Genomic DNA, 18,401 nt, shown 5'->3' with positions numbered 1-18,401 from the left:
GTATATGCATTGATGTCTATCTAATCCTTTTATTTCTGGATAATATGTGCATTGATGTGTATCTTATTTTGAAACAAATAAAATAAGCTCATTTAGCGGGTTAACAAATCTCAAATTATATTTGGACCACTAACCGCGCATCCGGACTCAAATTGATTTTGGCTGTATTAGCCTCAAATGGTGCTAGAAGTGTCACAACAAATTATATAACACCAACTTCAAAACTTATCGAATCGATATTAAAAAGTGAATCGAAACCGTTCAAACCGATCTACTTCATTAGTTATGTGTTTACATACAAAATTTATAATTTTTCCAATTTATTTAGTATCAAGTTTTAAAAAATGCCACTAATACTATGCATAGGCAAAATCTCCTTAACTCCTTTTCCTATTTAGGTTAAGGAGTTAAATGTGAGAGTTTTTAAGTTAATTTTAATGCATTCATATTTCAATAATTTTCATCACTTAATTTGATACTAAAATAACTTATGATGTACAGTTTGAACAGTTTAAATTAATTATTTGAAGTTTATCCAATAAATTTAAGAGTTGATATCTACTAGCTAGAATCTCAATTTATTTTTGATATTTAAATTTGGAATTATTTAAATTTTAAAACTAAAGCATAAAAAATGAGATATTTGAATCTCTTTATTAGAAATACATTTTACCTTAGACACACATGATAAAAGGCGGAGCCACAGCCACACATGGGTAGGCACTTGTCTACCTTTGAATTTAAAAAAATGCCACTAATACTATGCATAGGTGATTTGAATCAAGATTTTGCCTACTCTGACTTGGCCTTTGCCTGCCCTTGATTTGGATCAAGATTTTTTAAGAAGGATTTGAGTTGTTTTCTTTCACCATTTTTTCTTTTAGTTTTCCTATTCTTTTCATTTTTGATTGTTTCCCGAGACTAAATGAGGAAGATGAATAAACAATATGTTTAAAATTGGTACACATGAACCATAAAAGGAGTTGTAGAAAGGGAAGAGGGGGCTGTCCAATGGCCATCGGACTACTTTTATGTTCGATGGGTTCTCTCACCGTCAGATCTGCTTTAGGATTCGTGTGTACGGATTTTAAAGCAGATGCAAAATTGCGGGTGCGAATCCTAAAGCAGATCCGACGGTGAAGAGAACCCATCGAACACAAAAGTGGTCTGATGGGCGTCGGACGCCCCCCTCTCCCTGTAAAAAGAGCCTTGTGAACCATACTTATACAAAATATTACAAAAAGAGATGGATACCACTTATCAGGTTTAATGAATTAGACGAAAAGCTCTCTTCTCTCAGTCCAAAACACTTTTATTCTCCTTTTCATTCATTATTCATTATAATTTGCTTTTTTTTATTCTCCTTTTCTTTTCTTTTTTTAATACATCAAAATATTGGAGTGTAATTAATCACTATATTAAATTTATCAATTTTTATCATCAAACAATTTACGTATTAATATCAAATCATTTAATCGGTGTCAAGATTTTTTTTTTTTCCTACTACTGATAAAAATTCTGGTTATGTCACTGCACATAACTAACTACCAACACATTTGTAACAGGAACCCAAAGGTTTTCACGTTTTACAACCTCGTAGCTCGTAAATCATATGCCCTTTTCTAAAAAATGCGCAACCAACCCAAATTGCGGCAAAAACAAAACAAAATCTTACTGTCCCATAGTCATTAGTAATGAGCAAGTAACACATGGAAGGAGAGATATACTTGATAGTCACTACCAGAGTTTCAAGAGAGAGAGAGAGATGGAGAGGCTAATGCACACTTGGTAGGTAGCCACTACTAAGTTTTTAAAGAGATAGAGGCATTTCAGGGATGATTAAAGAACGACGTGGGTATCAACAAATTAACACATTGAAGAATCAATCGTTTGTTGTTACAATTATAAAGATTCAGAGATCTGTGTATACATTAACCTGCTAAACAATATCTCATAAATGGAATAATTTTTCTTTCTTATTTGAGCACAAGACGTTCTAGGATCTTGTTCTCGAAGTAGAAGTGCTTAAATGCTAGCTAACTCAGCATTCATGTTGACTTGCTTGTTGCTGTCTCTTGTCTTCTTGAATCCTGGGAAACAATAAATCATGCACTTGTTTCTCTGCTCCGAATTCAGAAGTAGCCTGAATTGCAAAAAATTGTAAGATTCTTCAGACAAAAACTACCACAGTTTTCTGCACAGAACATAATTATGACATCATACAGTAAGAAAAAACATTTGGATATCCAGAAAAAATAACATGTAGACCTTATTTTTCCAATGTTACCAGACCTAGCAGTAGAAAATAACCCATGATGATCCTACTGCACACTTGCTGATAGGGTCATGCATCAAAGCAGAGACTTTCTGTTGCTAATAGCATCTATGCATTGCATGGTACTTGCAACAGCACAAAGGCTGTTATAAGGAGATCAGGACAGTATTTAACTGTCAGGAATGGAATTTTGCTATGTAACAGATGTTGATATCAGCATATACTGCAGAGTAAATAATTTTTGTGATAAAAAATTGTTCCATATTGTACGGACTCTTTTTAATCTTAATGGAAAAGTCAGTAGCGTTTGCTAACTGACCTTCAAAAAAAAAAATTGTTCCATACTAAAGGTTCAAAATAATTTAAAAGGCATAATTACGAGAGAGCTGCATCATTGAATGGTTGTGTAATAATTAAATTGTAAATAACAAAAATATTCCTAGAAGTCTTATTTATCCTCTTTTGATCCTATTGGTTCAGAATTTATGGTCCCTAAATAAAAATCCTAGTCGGAATTGACAAATAAGATATTTAGGCCTGCAAACGAACCGAACCAAACCGAACCTACCCAAGTTCGAATTCGAATTTAATTCGAATCGAACCCAGTTAGAAATTGAAATGATTTCAAACCTAAAAAACCAGTTCGAATTCAATTCGAACTGGTTCGATTCAAATCGAAATTAATTCGAAATTAAAACCAATTCAGTTAAATTTAAATTATTTAATTTATTAACAAAAGAATTCGGATTCAGATCCAAAAAAAAATTTAAACTAAAACAAAACCCATTATCTGAGTTCTGTTTTCATAGGGTCAAGTTAATTGGTTTTGAAATTCTTCTCAGAACCCAGCTGCTTTTATAGGCTACTGAGAGCTGCTTTTATTTTGATTTGAAATTGTGGGATAATGTTATAAACCGGACGACTGGGCGCTGAGCTCTGCTTCTTTCAATAGCTCCATTATTTTATTATTTATCATAAGCAGCCCAATAAGTGAGCCCAAATGTGAACCTTGAGCCATTCACGGATTGTCACATTGATGTATCAAAGAGTTGTAGGGCCTGGGTATATGCAGAGGCGCACAGAGAACACAAGGTGTATATGATAGTACCGGGCCCACTGCATTTAACGGTACTATTTTCTATGGCCCATACTCCTACTCCGAGTTGAATTTCGAACCCAAAATAATTTCGAACCGAACCGATTCGAACCTACCCTTGGTTCGAATTCGAATTGAATTAATTTCGAATTGAACTGGATTGAATTAATTTCGAACCGAATTAGTTTCGAATCGAATCACAAATCTCGAATTTTTTGTGCACCCCTAAAGATATTCATCTAAAATATAAAAATGGCTCAATTCACAGGGTCAATGACTTGGATTTTCACCCATTTGTGGTGGAAACTGAAAAGAACAAACCTATTACAAATAATAATATTTTTAGGGACCGTAATACAGACTCCTTTAGGGACTTTTTATCTTTGGACGCCATCATCAGGTTCCAGAAACAGGAGCAAGAGAACTTACTTGTTTGTCAAATGCAAATCTAACAATGTGCAGCTGTTTATTGGAGCAAACTTTTACATCGAAACCCAAGCTATCCACCCCAATGACGCATGCTTCCTAAAGCACCCAATATGGTGTGATTCAGTAGTGAAAAATGTTTTTGGAGCCCGAGGATTTCATTTTGACAAAAATATGCTAAAGAATTTGGCCAAACATATTAGTACAGAATAGTATGTTGCATTATGTATGGAGGAGCAAGTATGTAACTTAAGTTCACCCAGGAGGTTCATCAACTTGACCCAAAAATCATGGATTGACTTCAAATGTCGAATTCAAACATTAGACCTTGATCTACTTGACGAGCCAACCGTTTACCTTTTCTAACTTCTTATTTTGTGAATTTGTTTTCTATAAGATCAAGAGGCCGAAAATTACTAAAAAAATGACCAAAACAATTCACTTAGAATCTCTTGATCTTATGCAAAACATTATAAAAAAAAAGAAAAAAAAAAAGAGAGTTGAAATGTAGATTCTTGGCTGGTCAACTAGATCAAGCTCATGGTTCAAATTTATCATTTGAAGTTGATATGAGGGTTTTTGAAGTTAATCTCAAGAATTCCTTGATGAGATTAGATCTCACTAGCTTTACTTCTATGAATGCGACTCTTTTTCAGCCTAAAATGTATCTTTGGTCTTGCTTCCAGAATAAGCCAGAATATATGGTACCAAATTGTCCAGAAACTAAATTTGAAGTCCTTAAAGAGATAATAGCACCTCAACTTGCAAACCTAAGTTTCTCCAACAGATGGATTTTAGGGCTTGTGTAATTTTCTCTCCACCAGCTTTTAGTCGTGAAATGATGTTTGCTGCTGAGTGAGCTATAACATCTGGTTTTGCTCCCCAAAACTCCTGAATGCTCACTGTAGTCTGTCAAGAATAAGATTTAGACAATTACAAATATCAAACCAATTTAACACCTTAAAAGAAAAGTAATTATGGATCTGATAATATGAATGATCACATGCGAATACAAATATTTGCACAAGTTAAAAAAAAATTAATCTAAAACAATTTTGCTTGTGTTAGTCGCCACCAATTATTATAATTGTTATGAATACTCCAACATTTTATCAATTATTAATAACATTAATCTTTATTGCTGCTCCCATCACCAGCAGTACAACTCACACAAACAGAGATAGGTCCTATCACTTGGTGTATTGAGTATGATTTTGAACAAAGCATCTACAACAAGTAAAACGTGCAAATTATAAAACATCCTTACAATTGTTTTTCTATGCTTTTCAGTAGGTTAGGCAACAACACCATAACATTATGAACAAATTGAATTGCAACTATTACAATATTTATATAAAGATGTAAAGAGACAATAACATATATACACAATGACGTCTGGTATCACATTTTTGTTTGATACGATATGGAAAAGGCACAACAACACAATGACTTTCCGTATATCCCTAGTCCAACTATATAAAACATTTTCATTTGATAAAAGATACATGGTGATGCAATCAAAATGATAATTAAATTAGATAAATTAAACTTCTTAAGGAAGACAGGACAAATTGTCAAAATAGTCTTTAAGGAGGTCCCTTGGCAGCCTCTGCTAAGTTTTTTTTTTTTTTTAAAAAAGGTCTTAAGGAGGCTTCTTTCTTAGATAATTTCTCAGTTAGATTAAGAGGGACTAAAGTAGTAAGGAAGCATAACCCACTACAGCCCCACAAGTACCTTATTGCTAGTGCTTAATTGTTCCCAAACATTGGGTTTCTTAGCTATTCTATTTTAGTTTAGCACAGATGAGAAGTAACACAACTTACATAAAAGGAAAGAAAGAAACCTGATTTCCACAAGCAGTAGTTAACTGAATATTTTCCAATTCAAGTTTTAGAAAATGAGTTGACCCGTCCTGCTTATTTTGATCTATGTCATCATTTTCTCCTGCACATTGGCATAAAAGAATTTAAGAAAAATTATAAGCAACTTAGCTTATTGAAATGTAATTTTTTTGTTTAAAATTACCATCAACAGTTGACTTATTCCTTTTGGCCATTGTTTGCTCATTCGAAAAGGCAGGTCTAAGATATCCCTTCACCACAATACCTGATGCCGGATAATTGGTCCAATCAATTTTCGTACCACATACAGCCTGTGCACAAAGATGATGAAAATCCCCCATAATTTGTTATTGGACTTCATGATGAGTTGCATAAATAAATTATATACAGCACCAGCTATTTCAATAGCCTGTTAATCAATTGAGGAGAATTTAGGTACCACAACCTCTCTTTGTCATTAATATTTTAAAATTCAAAATCCAAATGACGAATTAACTAATAATCTTGTTCTTCTTCATGAGGGATGCATCCACGTTAAATTAAAAAAAAAATAATAATTGGGCTCACATTTTACAACATCAAGAGCCCTAATATTGAATGCATGAAAATTTATCTACAGAAGCTAACTTGATCCACTCATTTTATGAAATTATTGAACTTGATCCACTCAAGCTAAAAAACTCATGAAATTTTACATGGACACATGCCTCGCGAAGAAGAACAAGATCGGCAGTTTGGACTTGTCATTTGAATTTTGAGTTTTAAAGTATTAATAAAATACAGAAGTTGTGCCAACTCTTAGCGCCAAAGCCCTCTGATTGATTTGGTACCTTTCAACCATTCTGCTCATTAATTATATTCCATTTAAGAAAATAAAGAACAGTGAGTGTTTGATACTCAACACAACACTTGAGCACCAAAGGCTGCAGCACAACCATTGCCAGAAGAACATAAATTTTATTTTTCTTCAGCAAGAACAGGATAAAATTGAAGAATAATGCAGACCTGTGCTATTGACTTGGCAAAGTCAGGTGGATAAACAGACTTCAACGTCTCAATTACGGACCAATTGGGCTCCTCCTCAGATTCATGATCAACAATGAAAAATTCTATATCATCCTGTTAAAAAAGTTTAATTCCTTTGAGAAAAAAGTTCACCAAAGTCCTGAAAATTGAATGAAAATTCATTCCACAGATTAAACTATAAACCCCACATCATCTTCATCATCAGAGTCGCTTTCATCATCATAGATGTAGTCATCAGTACGGATTATATCCATGTCAAAATCATAGGCATCGATTCCATGCCTGTCGTCCACAATCATCTCTGAAGTATCCAACCCAATTACAACTTTCTATAAGTAACAAAAATTTGAAATTGTCAGTAATCAGATGTTATTATTTACTTAGGAACCCTTAATAACTTTAAATAAAAGTGAAAATACGGAGTTTGAAAGCCAATACCACAATTCTATCACCAGCAAACTCCATCAGAACTTCTTCTTCTTTATCGACTTCAAAGTAAATATCTGAGCAGATTGCCATTTATACCAACTTCAAGAGAAAATATTTAAGAACCTTGCGCAATAATGTACAAATTGAAAATTAGACTATAAGGACAAGTGGTTACAATTCGATACCACTACATAACATTTGAAGTACCTCCATGCTCATCAGTTGAATAGGACAACTTGTCGTAAGTGAATGAATCACCAAAATCATCGTCAAGCGACAGCTCTATTGCTGCTTTGTTGTTCACCTGCATGATCACATTTAGTGGGATGATGTCTAAAAGAAGAAGAGAAATTCAGATATATACCCATCATAAATACATGATTTAGATATTTCCTCATCTAAATTTAAAAATTAGTTTTTTCCCAATTGGAGCCAGGTAAATAATAAAGTGAAAACAAGTACCAGGAAAGGAGAGGAAGTTAGAGAGCCACACAGGATTTAGGATTTTGAATATAAGGGGCAAAATTGTCCATTCTGTTGCTTTTTGTTATTAAATTACAAAGGGGGCGTTTGGTTCGCGCTATAGGTCATTCCAGGGAATAGAAGAATTCCAGGGAATGTAATGCCATGGAATTGAGATGCCAGGGCATGTGTCATTACCATGTTTGGTTCGCGCATGGCTATTGCTTCAACATTCCCTGAAATGAGTCATTCCCATGTTTGGTTCGCGCATAGCTATTTCAATAGACATAACTTCACTATTTATTAATTATTAACTAAATAACATTACTTTACCAATTTTTTTATATATTGTTAAAGATAAATTATAAATTAAATTAATGTAAAAAAATCACATAACGTGAAAGCTTATGTATTATTTAAAGATTAATTTAATTTTAGAAGATTATGTATAACAAGATTATAAATGTGCCTACACATTACATACTATATGAATAATTATGCAGTCGACACGAGTCAAAATTTAGACTATAAAGTTAAATCTATATCTGATGCATTACTGATATCTATATATGGTCTATTTAAATCTAAGAAAAATACTAAAATCTCATACCCTAATTAAATCTATATCTGATGCATTACTGATATCTAACGCGATTTCCTTCCGACGGGAATCAAGAAAATCCACCTTTTTTTTGGCTATCGGGATAGCCATTAAGCAGGGAATTGTGATTACAGAGGGAATCCTATATTCCCGTTTCTATTCCCGACTGTTTTTGCCAAACGCAGGAATGGAATCACAATAGCCTGGAATCCCCTTTCGAAAGCGCAAACCAAACGCCCCCAAAGTGATAAATTTAGAAATTGGTATATTGATGGGAAAATAACTAATTTTTAAATTGAAGGGTAAATATCTAAATCATGTATTCACAATGGGCATATATTTCAATTTCTCAAAAAAGGAAGAATGCATGATTTGAACAGAAAGTGGGAAATTTGAGTTGTAACTAAAGACCTCAACAATTGTCCTAGCAATTTGAGCATCAGAGAGATGGGAAGCATTGACATGGGCCCCATCATGGCCGACAGGATCATCCATTTCCTCAAAAGGGTGGTACCCGCTTATACTCATTGGGAATTCAATTCCTTCAGAATTCTCCGGGGCAGAATGGACCTTAACTGATGTACCTCCATTATCAATCTTCATCCTCAACGGGTCTTTCTTTTGGAAACAAGTGTTCCTCCTGTGTAAGCACCATCCACGTAAAACTAAAAAGAAAAAAGGAAAAAACACTGCATACAAAGGACCAGGTTAAGGGTAAGGGGGTACCGGATCAGGCGATTGCCGTACCAGATCAAGGCGCGTCTATTTCCAGCTACATTTTTGTAGGTGCTGGATCGAAGAGAAGAGAAGCGACTGACAGACGAGTCTACTCTGCTCTGCATCACTCACTTGTGTTTGATTTTTTCTTGGCGTGAAAAAAAGATAAGGAGGGGGCAATAATAAGGAGAGAAAAAAAAAATGCGGTCGTGAAGCTACAAGGAAGGGGGGGGGGGGGGGGGGGGGGGGGGGGGGGGGTTGGGTGCCATCCTTCCGTTAAATTTGAAATTTAGCTATTGGCAAAGGAAGCGGAGTTTGATCCTCCCGTCTCCGTTCGAATTCACATCCTCCCCGTACTGGGGAACGCTATCCTCTCTGCGGAGCTGTGTGTGGAGTTTTAATCTGAGCCGTTTCGATCAATCTGTTTTAATCGGACTGATCAGATCAGATCTCAAAATTTGAGCCTCTCTGATCTGATCTGTCCGATTAAAACAAACGAATCAGATTAAAAGTTCTGCACAGCTCAACAAAGCATACTCCGCAGAGAATACTCTCCCCGTACTAGGGGTACACAAAAGTCTTATAACTCAAAACTCAATTTAGAATTAATTCAGATTCAACTCACTATAACTCAAAGTTAAAACTAACTTGAGTTTACTGACTTGGTTGATTTATGAGCCGATTTCAAGTTATCTCCCATTCAGTTCAGAATTAACTCGGTTGAACTCATCACACCAAACCCTAATTCATATATTTTCAATTTTTGAGACGTCTCAAAACCTCAAAAATTAAAAATATTTGCCAAAATCATCTTCATCTCAGCTAATGAGCAGCCCTACTCCGTACCGTAAAAGGGAAATTCTCTGTGCATGACTTTTTTTGGAGATCTCAATCGTTTAAATACGTTCTGCACGAATCTCTAAGGTAAAATAATACTGGCCCGTGCTATTCTCGAATAGGCACTGGATACGTTGGTCACGCAAAATATGAGATATCTCCGATGATACACACTCGTAAAAGGGCAACTTTTAGAATTAGTGGATCCAGACCGTTCTTTTAACTTTGCACGAATTTCAAAACCTAAATAATACTGCCCCTGCGCTAGTCCGAATCTCAAACCGTTAAGGGAATCTTTTACACACAGCTTGTTCTGATCTCAAACCGTCTTGTTCTGAGTATCACACACAGCTTCAGAACAAACTGCCAATTGAGGTTAATTGACACTTGATAGCGAAACTTGTGAGAGATAAAGATTGTGATAAATTGCTAGCGTATTTCTCCATTATTCAGTATTTGAAATCCCCACTCCTCTCTCTCCTTTACTCAGCACAATTGAGGTTAGACAATTGCTAACGGGTTACCCGTGACCCGTTCCGGGTAACCCGTTACGGGTAACGGGTAGGACGGGTAAAGGGGTACAACGGGTACGGGTAAAACCCGTAACGGGTAGACGGGTAAAACTCCCAAAACATATATCCGGTCCGTTTATTACCCGTACCCGTTGCGGGTTGACGGGTACGGGTACCGCGGGTACGGGTCCGGGTATCCGGGTACGGGTCCGGTCCGCCCGGTTTTTTTTTTTTTTTTTTCTGTTTTTTCCTTTTTTTTTCTGTTTTTCTTTCCGTTTTTTTTTCCGTTTTTTTTTTCTGTTTTTCTTTCCGGTTTTTGTCTGTTTTTTTTGTCAGTTTTTTTTTTTTGTCAGTTTTTTTTTTTTTTTTTTTCTGTTTTGTTTTTCCGTTTTTTTTTTTTCTGTCTTTGTTTCTGTTTTTTTTTTTTGTTTTGTTTAAATATTTTTTTTCTGTTTTTTTTACAGTGTCGAATAAATATTATTACGTGTTTATAATTCAATTTTTATAATATGAATAGTTCGATATCAAATAGAGTATATATATACATGAAATTATCAACTCGCGTCTTTATAATTTATAAATGAATAAAATTTGTACCTTATATATAAAAATTATTCGTACGAAAATTTGTATATTTATACGGCTAAGTACAAATCTATTTATTTATTTCTTTAAGCAAGTCATTTTATTTTATTTTCAAATTCTCATTATAATTAAAACAATAAAATATAAATAATAATATCTTAAATTAATTTATTACATTAAAAATAATTATGAATAATTTGAAAACAATAGATTAAAAAATAAAAGTTACCCTCCTCCTTTATTCCGGGCTTGGGACCGGCTATGTAAAATAACATAGGCGGAGTTCTAACTTTTTTTTTTGTTAGTAATTGTTCTTTAAAATGAATAATTTAAAAACTAATTGAAATGTTTAGAAATTATAATTTTTAAAATAACCATAAATATTAAAAGAGGTTAGAAAATTATACCGACACTACCTATCTAGTAGTTTGGATTCATATACCATTGTTCGTTTTCTTCCGCACCGTCTGAATCTGAATTAGGTTGAGGCTGAGGCTCGGTAACGCTTTCTTCAGTATCAGCTGCAGAAGATGATTCTTGAGCTTGATGTTGGTTGCGCTCGTCAGCATTAATCCAATCTTTCAAGCACACAAGTCTTTCAAAAACATGTGGACCCAATTTACTACGTTTGTCGGAGAGGATCCTGTTCGCCGAACTAAAACAACTTTCTGAAGGGACGGTTGACACGGGTACGGCAAAGACGTCGCGGGCCATCATCGCCAGTGTTGGATAAGACCTTTGATTCCTCTTCCACCACGTCATGATGTCAACGTTTTCATTTTCGTTGCGCATATTCAAATAGCTCACTAACTCGTTTGTGGATGCGTGCGGTTCGCCATCTGATTGAAAATCTGCTAACAATCCACTACTGCTAGTGCTCCTGAAAGTGGAACTATTAAAAAATAAAAAAAAATTAGTGGACAAATAATGTAGATATTATAAATAATAAAGATTAAAATGAATTTCAAATACAACTTATTTTAAAAAAAAACAGAAAAAAATAAAATTAAAAAAATCTGGAAAAAACAGAAAAAAAAACAGAAAAAAATATAATCTATTTAAAAATAAATATAACATATTCAAAAATAAATACAATTACTTACCATATTCAACAAATAAATCTAACCTAGTTATAAAATGAATTTCAAATACAACTTATTTTAAAAAAAAACAGAAAAAAATAAAATTAAAAAAATCTGGAAAAAACAGAAAAAAAAATATATCTATTTAAAAATAAATATAACATATTCAAAAATAAATACAATTACTTACCATATTCAACAAATAAATCTAACCTAGTTATAAAATGAATTTCAAATACAACTTATTTTAAAAAAAAACAGAAAAAAATAAAATTAAAAAAATCTGGAAAAAACAGAAAAAAAAATATAATCTATTTAAAAATAAATATAACATATTCAAAAATAAATACAATTACTTACCATATTCAACAAATAAATCTAACCTAGTTATAAAATGAATTTCAAATACAACTTATTTTTAAAAAAAACAGAAAAAAATAAAATTAAAAAAATCTGGAAAAAACAGAAAAAAAATATAATCTATTTAAAAATAAATATAACATATTCAAAAATAAATACAATTACTTACCATATTCAACAAATAAATCTAACCTAGTTATATAATGAATTTCAAATACAACTTCTTTTAAAAAAAACAGAAAAAAATAAAATTAAAAAAATCCGGAAAAAACAAAAATAAAATCTAATCTATTTTAAAAAAAATCTAACATATTCAAAAATAAATACAATTACTTAACATATTCAAAAAATATAACTTATTCAAAATAAATCTATCATTTTCAAAAATAAATCTAACATATTCAAAATATTTCACATATTCACAAAAATGAATCTAACATATTTTTTTAACCTATAAAAAATAAATCCGAATTTCAAAAATAAAATCTAACATATTCAAAATAAATCTAATTATTTCACAAGTTCACATAATCACATCTAATAAATCTAACATAAATTAAATAAATGTAACAAATCTAACATAAAGTAAATCTAACATTCAATTTAAATTATACATTTATCTACAACAATAAATCTAATATGAAATTTTAAATTACTCTACAAAAATCAATTAATCTAACATAAAATAAATCTAACATATTCAAAATATTTCACATATTCACAAAAATGAATCTAACATATTTTTTTAACCTATTAAAAATAAATCCGAATTTCAAAAATAAAATCTAACATATTCAAAATAAATCTAATTATTTCACAAGTTCACATAATCACATCTAATAAATCTAACATAAATTAAATAAATGTAACATTCAATAAATCTAACAAATCTAACATAAATTAAATAAATGTAACAAATCTAACATAAACTAAATCTAACATTCAATTTAAATTATACATTTATCTACAACAATAAATTACTCTACAAAAATTAATTAATCTAATATGAAATTTTAAATTACTCTACAAAAATAAATTAATCTAACATAAAATAAATCTAACCTTTAAATTTCGCGGAGAAATCTTGCGGGAGGTGCACAACTTTGTAATTTCGATACCTTCGTAATTTCGTCACGGGTTTAGCGAACCTCTAATTCCGTTTGCGTATTTGTAAAATGAATTAAATTACAACCATATGTTTTTCAAACAATAAATTTAAAAATTTAGAATAATGAAAAATGAGAATTTGAGATTGAGTTTGAGAGATTGAAAATTTGAGTGTGGAGAGGAAGAGGATTAGAGGGGTGTATTTAAAGAAAAAAATTGGAGAGGGAATAAAATTTGAAATTAAAAAAAAAAAAAAAAAAAAAAAAAAAAAACCACCGGTTGAGGTGACCCGGGTGGGTCCGGCCGGGTTTGATTTGACCTGGCCCGGGCCCCGTCTTGAACCGGCGGAAAATTCAAAAAAATTTGAATTTTGCGGTACGGATCGGGTACGGGTAACGGATAACGGGTACGGGTAACGGGTAACGGGTACGGGCAACCGGGTAAAGGGATACGGGTACGGGTAAAGGGGTACGGGTACGGGTAGGCGGGTATAGGGGTACGGGTAGGCGGGTACGGGTTGGCGGGTAGACGGGTACGGGTACAATGGGTTTATTTCAAAATAGGGGTGTCCGGTCCGTTTATTACCCGTACCCGTCTACCCGTCTACCCGTTTGTACCCGGGCAACGGGTACGGGTACCACGGGTAACGGGTACGGGCCGGGCAAAACGGGCTCCACCCGTTAGGGGTTTAGCAAACCTCTAATTGAGGTTAATAGTGCACCGGGTATCAAATCAGTGAATATTCTCTTGGCTAATTCCTTTCAACCTAAGGTATTTAAATTTCTCATTTTCTTCTCTACAACTTAAGATATTGTTCCTTTTATTAGCCAAATTTTTTTAATATAAAAAAAATCACCTGTTAAATGCACACAAAAATAGCTTGCAGATTTTGGACTTGCAAAGCTCAACCCGTGCTATGGGCACATATGGGTAAATACTGCTTAATTACTTAAAACATTTTTTTTGTCCTTAAAACATATGGGTAAAAATCGACCTTTTTTATATTTGCATTAGATCATAAAAATAAAATTTTCTTTTATTTTTAATCAATTTTTTATTATTTTTATAATTTTTTACTATTTTTTATGATTTATGAAAAATAGCAAATTAATTAAAAATAAAAGAAAATTGTTAATATTTTAAGTTATTTTTTGTCATCTTTAATAAATCATAAAAAAAGTAAAAATATTTCAAAAATAGTAAAAATTAGTATTCTACAAGTTCAATATATAACTAATTTACTTGGCTATTTAGTTCGAAGTTTCAAATGTGATTTTATGAAATTTGGTTCGATAGCATTTCGGCCGAAGTGCTATCAAAAGCATATTAGTTAATCTCTCTCTCTCTATATATATATATATATATCTCAATTGGCAAACATATCAAGTTAATTCTATTGTTAATGAATGATTACCCTTGTAAATGGAAACATGCATGAACTAATTGACATCTGTACGTTTACATGATATTAAATTTATTGCATATAGGTAAGTTGCATGCATGTTTTGTTGTATATCATACAATTATAAATATATAATGATGATCAATATTTAACGACATTCAATGACAGCCTCAATATATGATAAATTGTCCATAAATTCATATATCAGTTCTAATATCTTCCAACTCGTTTACATATTACCATTAACATCGTTAAATGAAAATATTGCTACTTATATAATTATTTTATTCGGATATATGATGCGCCAACTCTAGATTTAAAGATATAAAATATGTCAGTAGCGAGTGCTGGCTGCTTTCAATCATTCAATGGCATTTTGTTTGTAGGTATCATTTGGGAAATAGGTCGCATTGCTTCACAACTTTTTTCTTTCTTTAAAAAAGTTGGTTGGCAGTTGGTCCGATTTTTTTATTTTTATCCAAAATTTAAATTAAATTTTAAAAATTAACCGAACCGGTTGGTAAATTATAAAACTACCCAAACCGCTAAACGGTTAACCGGACCCTAGGTTCGGTTAACGGTTTAGCGGACCAAGGGTTTGGGTCCGGTTAACGGTTAACCGGATTCGTTGGTTCGCTGAACCGTTAACCGAACCCAATTTTTTTTTTTTTTTTTTTTTTTACTTTTTTTTAAAACAGAAAATTTTAAATTTTTTTTTTTTCTATTGAAACATGAAAATTCGTATTTAGATTTATTAACCGGAAATATGGTTTTGGTCCGGTTATCCAATAACCGGTTTTTTTTTTTTTGTTTTTTTTTTTAAACTCGTTTTTTTATAACCATATTTATATGCATATGTATATGTGTATGTATATTTTTCTATAATTTTAAATTTCAGATTTGATTTACAAATTTTTTTTGTGTAAATTTGATAAATCTAAATACGAATTTTGATGTATATTTTCAATAGAAAAAAAAATTGAAAATTTTCTGTTTTAAAAAAAATTAAGTGAATAATTTGATAGAAAAATACACATACACATACACATACACATAAATAATATACAGTTACCAATTTTTTTTACTTTTTTTGAAATTATAAAATTATTTATTCTGTATCATGGTTAATTTTCAGATTTAATTTACAAATTTTATTCGTAAATTTGATAGATATAAATACGATGTTTATTTTTGTAAATCGTATTTAATTGAGATTCATTGTTTTGGAGATTTTTTAAATGTATCTTTTGGAGATGCATTGCAAAACAATAATCTTGTATAGTGGAAATGGGAGATGCAAAGCAAAACCATGCATCTTTAGTTGTTTACGGATCTTATACAACTGGGTTGGACATTTTTTTGCTCCAAATTAATCACAACCATTCAAAGAACCATTTTTTCTCAAGAATTCTCAGAAGTTGCTGAATTTTAATTTTTTCGAATTTGATGGTTCATGATTAGTGTTTTTCGGATTTGATGGTTCATGATCAGTGTGCACTATTTTTATACTTCTGGATTGTACATAATCCATTTCTGGTTCAAATGGAGGCAATGGACATGTCCATTACTTTAGGAATGGAGGGGTCTATGAACCGGTTCAACCTAAATAGACTTGGTCCATACCTTACTCATGAACTGGGAAAAAAGAGAACTTTTTTTGCTCCCACCGAGGCTTGAACCCATGTCACTTGGGTGGCTCTCTTTTTTCGCACCCACCGGGGCTTGAACCCATGTCACTTGGGTGGGAGCCAAGTACACTAACCGCTATACTAGATTAACTTTCTTGTTACCATCTTGATTCTTGTTTATTATATATACGACTTGTATAAATTTTCTAGTCTATATAGTTTCAATGTTTCTTGTATAGTGAATAATTTTTTTTTTAATGTAAACTATATATATTCTGTCGGAATATTTATTTTATTAATATTCTATATAATCAATATACACTAACCCTAAACCTTAAACACTATATATTATATATAATCTACATATACATATAAAATAAAATTCGTATTTAGATTTATCAAATTTACACAAAAAAAATTTGTAAATCAAATCTGAAATTTAAAATTATAGAAAAATATACATACACATATACATATGCATATAAATATGGTTATAAAAAAACGAGTTTAAAAAAAAAACAAAAAAAAAAAAACCGGTTATTGGATAACCGGACCAAAACCATATTTCCGGTTAATAAATCTAAATACGAATTTTCATGTATATTTTCAATAGAAAAATAAAAAAATTTAAAATTTTCTGTTTTAAAAAAAAAAAAAAAAAAAAAAAAAAAAAAAAAAAAATTGGGTTCGGTTAACGGTTCAGCGAACCAACGAATCCGGTTAACCGTTAACCGGACCCAAACCCTTGGTCCGCTAAACGGTTAACCGAACCCTTGGTCCGCTAAACCGTTAACCGAACCTAGGGTCCGGTTAACCGTTTAGCGGTTTGGGTAGTTTTATAATTTACCAACCGGTTCGGTTAATTTTTAAAATTTAATTTAAATTTTGGATAAAAATAAAAAAATCGGGCAGTTGGTACACAAAATACACTCTCTCCTTCGTATCCTCCCAACTAAATAGCATGCTAATTTTTTTAGAATCCAATCCTCTATTTGTTCAGAGAAAATCTGAGCCGTTTGATTGTATAAATCTCAGCCACTCATCAAAATAGATCTTAATCTCAGTCTTTAATAAATAGTTTTGATTTTATACATCTGTTTAATATTGTCAAGCGTGTAAAAATCTAAATTTAATTAAAACCGTATCCATTACATGAAACGCCGCATAGTAATTGCAGTTAATTCTCCACGCGTTTTCCCTTCTTTCCACGCACTCGACGCGTTTTCCTTCTCTCCACAAATTCGTATCCTCTGAGATATCTCAAACTTAGCGTGACATAATGGAAAATCCCAACCGTTTAAATACGTTCCGCACGAATCTCAAAACACACATAATACTGACCCTCTACAGCACCCCGAATAGGCACCGGACACGCGTCACGCAAAAGTTGGAATATCTCACCGGATACGCAAAAGTTGAGATATCTCAGAGGATACATTCCCGGATCTTCCGTGGCCTGTTTGATGTGGTTGTTTGTGTTTTCATCTATTAACAATTTATTGATTTTTATTTCTCTCATTATTAATTAATACATTATGACAAAATCAAATAAATATTAATCACATCTAAAGAAAGTAATCAAAATAATATTTCAATCCCGTTGCAACGCACGGACACTTAGCTAGTTTTTTAAAAAAAAAGGAAAACTCAATTTAATCATAATGGATTTAGAAAGAAGATAAAATGAAATTGTATTTTATTGATTCAATTTTTAGTACAGAACTACAGATACATTTATAGCTACGGTTTAGAAGTGTAATAATCTTCTAATAAACAAACTAACCTATTACTGTTAAGAGTCCTAATCAATCTTACTTGCTTTTGTTTGACTTGGTCAAATCTTGTTTACTTTTTTTTGACTTGGTCAACATTGTGATTCTTCTCATAGGGTGCATTTGAATGGAGCAAAAATAACACTAATCCGAGAATAACATTATTCTTTTAAGCTATTCGATATTTAGATGAAGCAAGAATAATACTAACTCACTATTATTTATTTGTCTTATATGAGTTAG

The 18,401-nt window shown here is 32.0% G+C and overlaps 1 protein-coding gene and 1 long non-coding RNA gene across 11 annotated transcripts; both read right to left on the bottom strand.

Annotated features, from left to right (window-relative positions):
• Positions 1 to 1,852: 1,852 nt before the first annotated feature.
• Positions 1,853 to 9,041, bottom strand: LOC144546705 (uncharacterized protein At3g49140-like). 10 transcript variants are annotated; one of them, XR_013508863.1, is made up of 11 exons: positions 8,883 to 9,041; positions 8,568 to 8,796; positions 7,301 to 7,397; positions 7,103 to 7,167; positions 6,841 to 6,993; positions 6,644 to 6,757; positions 5,823 to 5,949; positions 5,641 to 5,741; positions 4,568 to 4,706; positions 3,801 to 3,896; positions 1,853 to 2,143 (listed from the first exon to the last, which is right to left on the bottom strand). XR_013508863.1 is itself a non-coding variant. In XM_078295238.1 (11 exons), exons 1-11 carry the CDS (start codon positions 8,996 to 8,998, stop codon positions 2,042 to 2,044), a joined length of 1,353 nt encoding a protein of 450 aa, XP_078151364.1. In that variant the 5' UTR covers positions 8,999 to 9,041; the 3' UTR covers positions 1,853 to 2,041. The 10 variants fall into 10 exon arrangements, 9 of the variants coding, with proteins under 9 accessions (XP_078151364.1, XP_078151366.1, XP_078151365.1 ...); XM_078295238.1 differs by having other exon boundaries at positions 4,554 to 4,706; XM_078295240.1 differs by having other exon boundaries at positions 4,554 to 4,706; positions 6,853 to 6,993.
• On the bottom strand, positions 3,954 to 4,547 carry LOC144546706 (uncharacterized). Its single transcript, XR_013508865.1, has 2 exons — positions 4,165 to 4,547; positions 3,954 to 4,133 (listed from the first exon to the last, which is right to left on the bottom strand). It is a non-coding gene; the product is annotated as an uncharacterized LOC144546706 (long non-coding RNA).
• Positions 9,042 to 18,401: the final 9,360 nt, after the last annotated feature.

The sequence above is a fragment of the Carex rostrata genome, chromosome 30 (genome assembly GCF_964058835.1).
Source record: "Carex rostrata chromosome 30, lpCarRost1.2, whole genome shotgun sequence".
Classification (NCBI taxonomy): domain Eukaryota; kingdom Viridiplantae; phylum Streptophyta; class Magnoliopsida; order Poales; family Cyperaceae; genus Carex; species Carex rostrata.
This window is presented reverse-complemented; position numbering and strand designations above follow the sequence as displayed.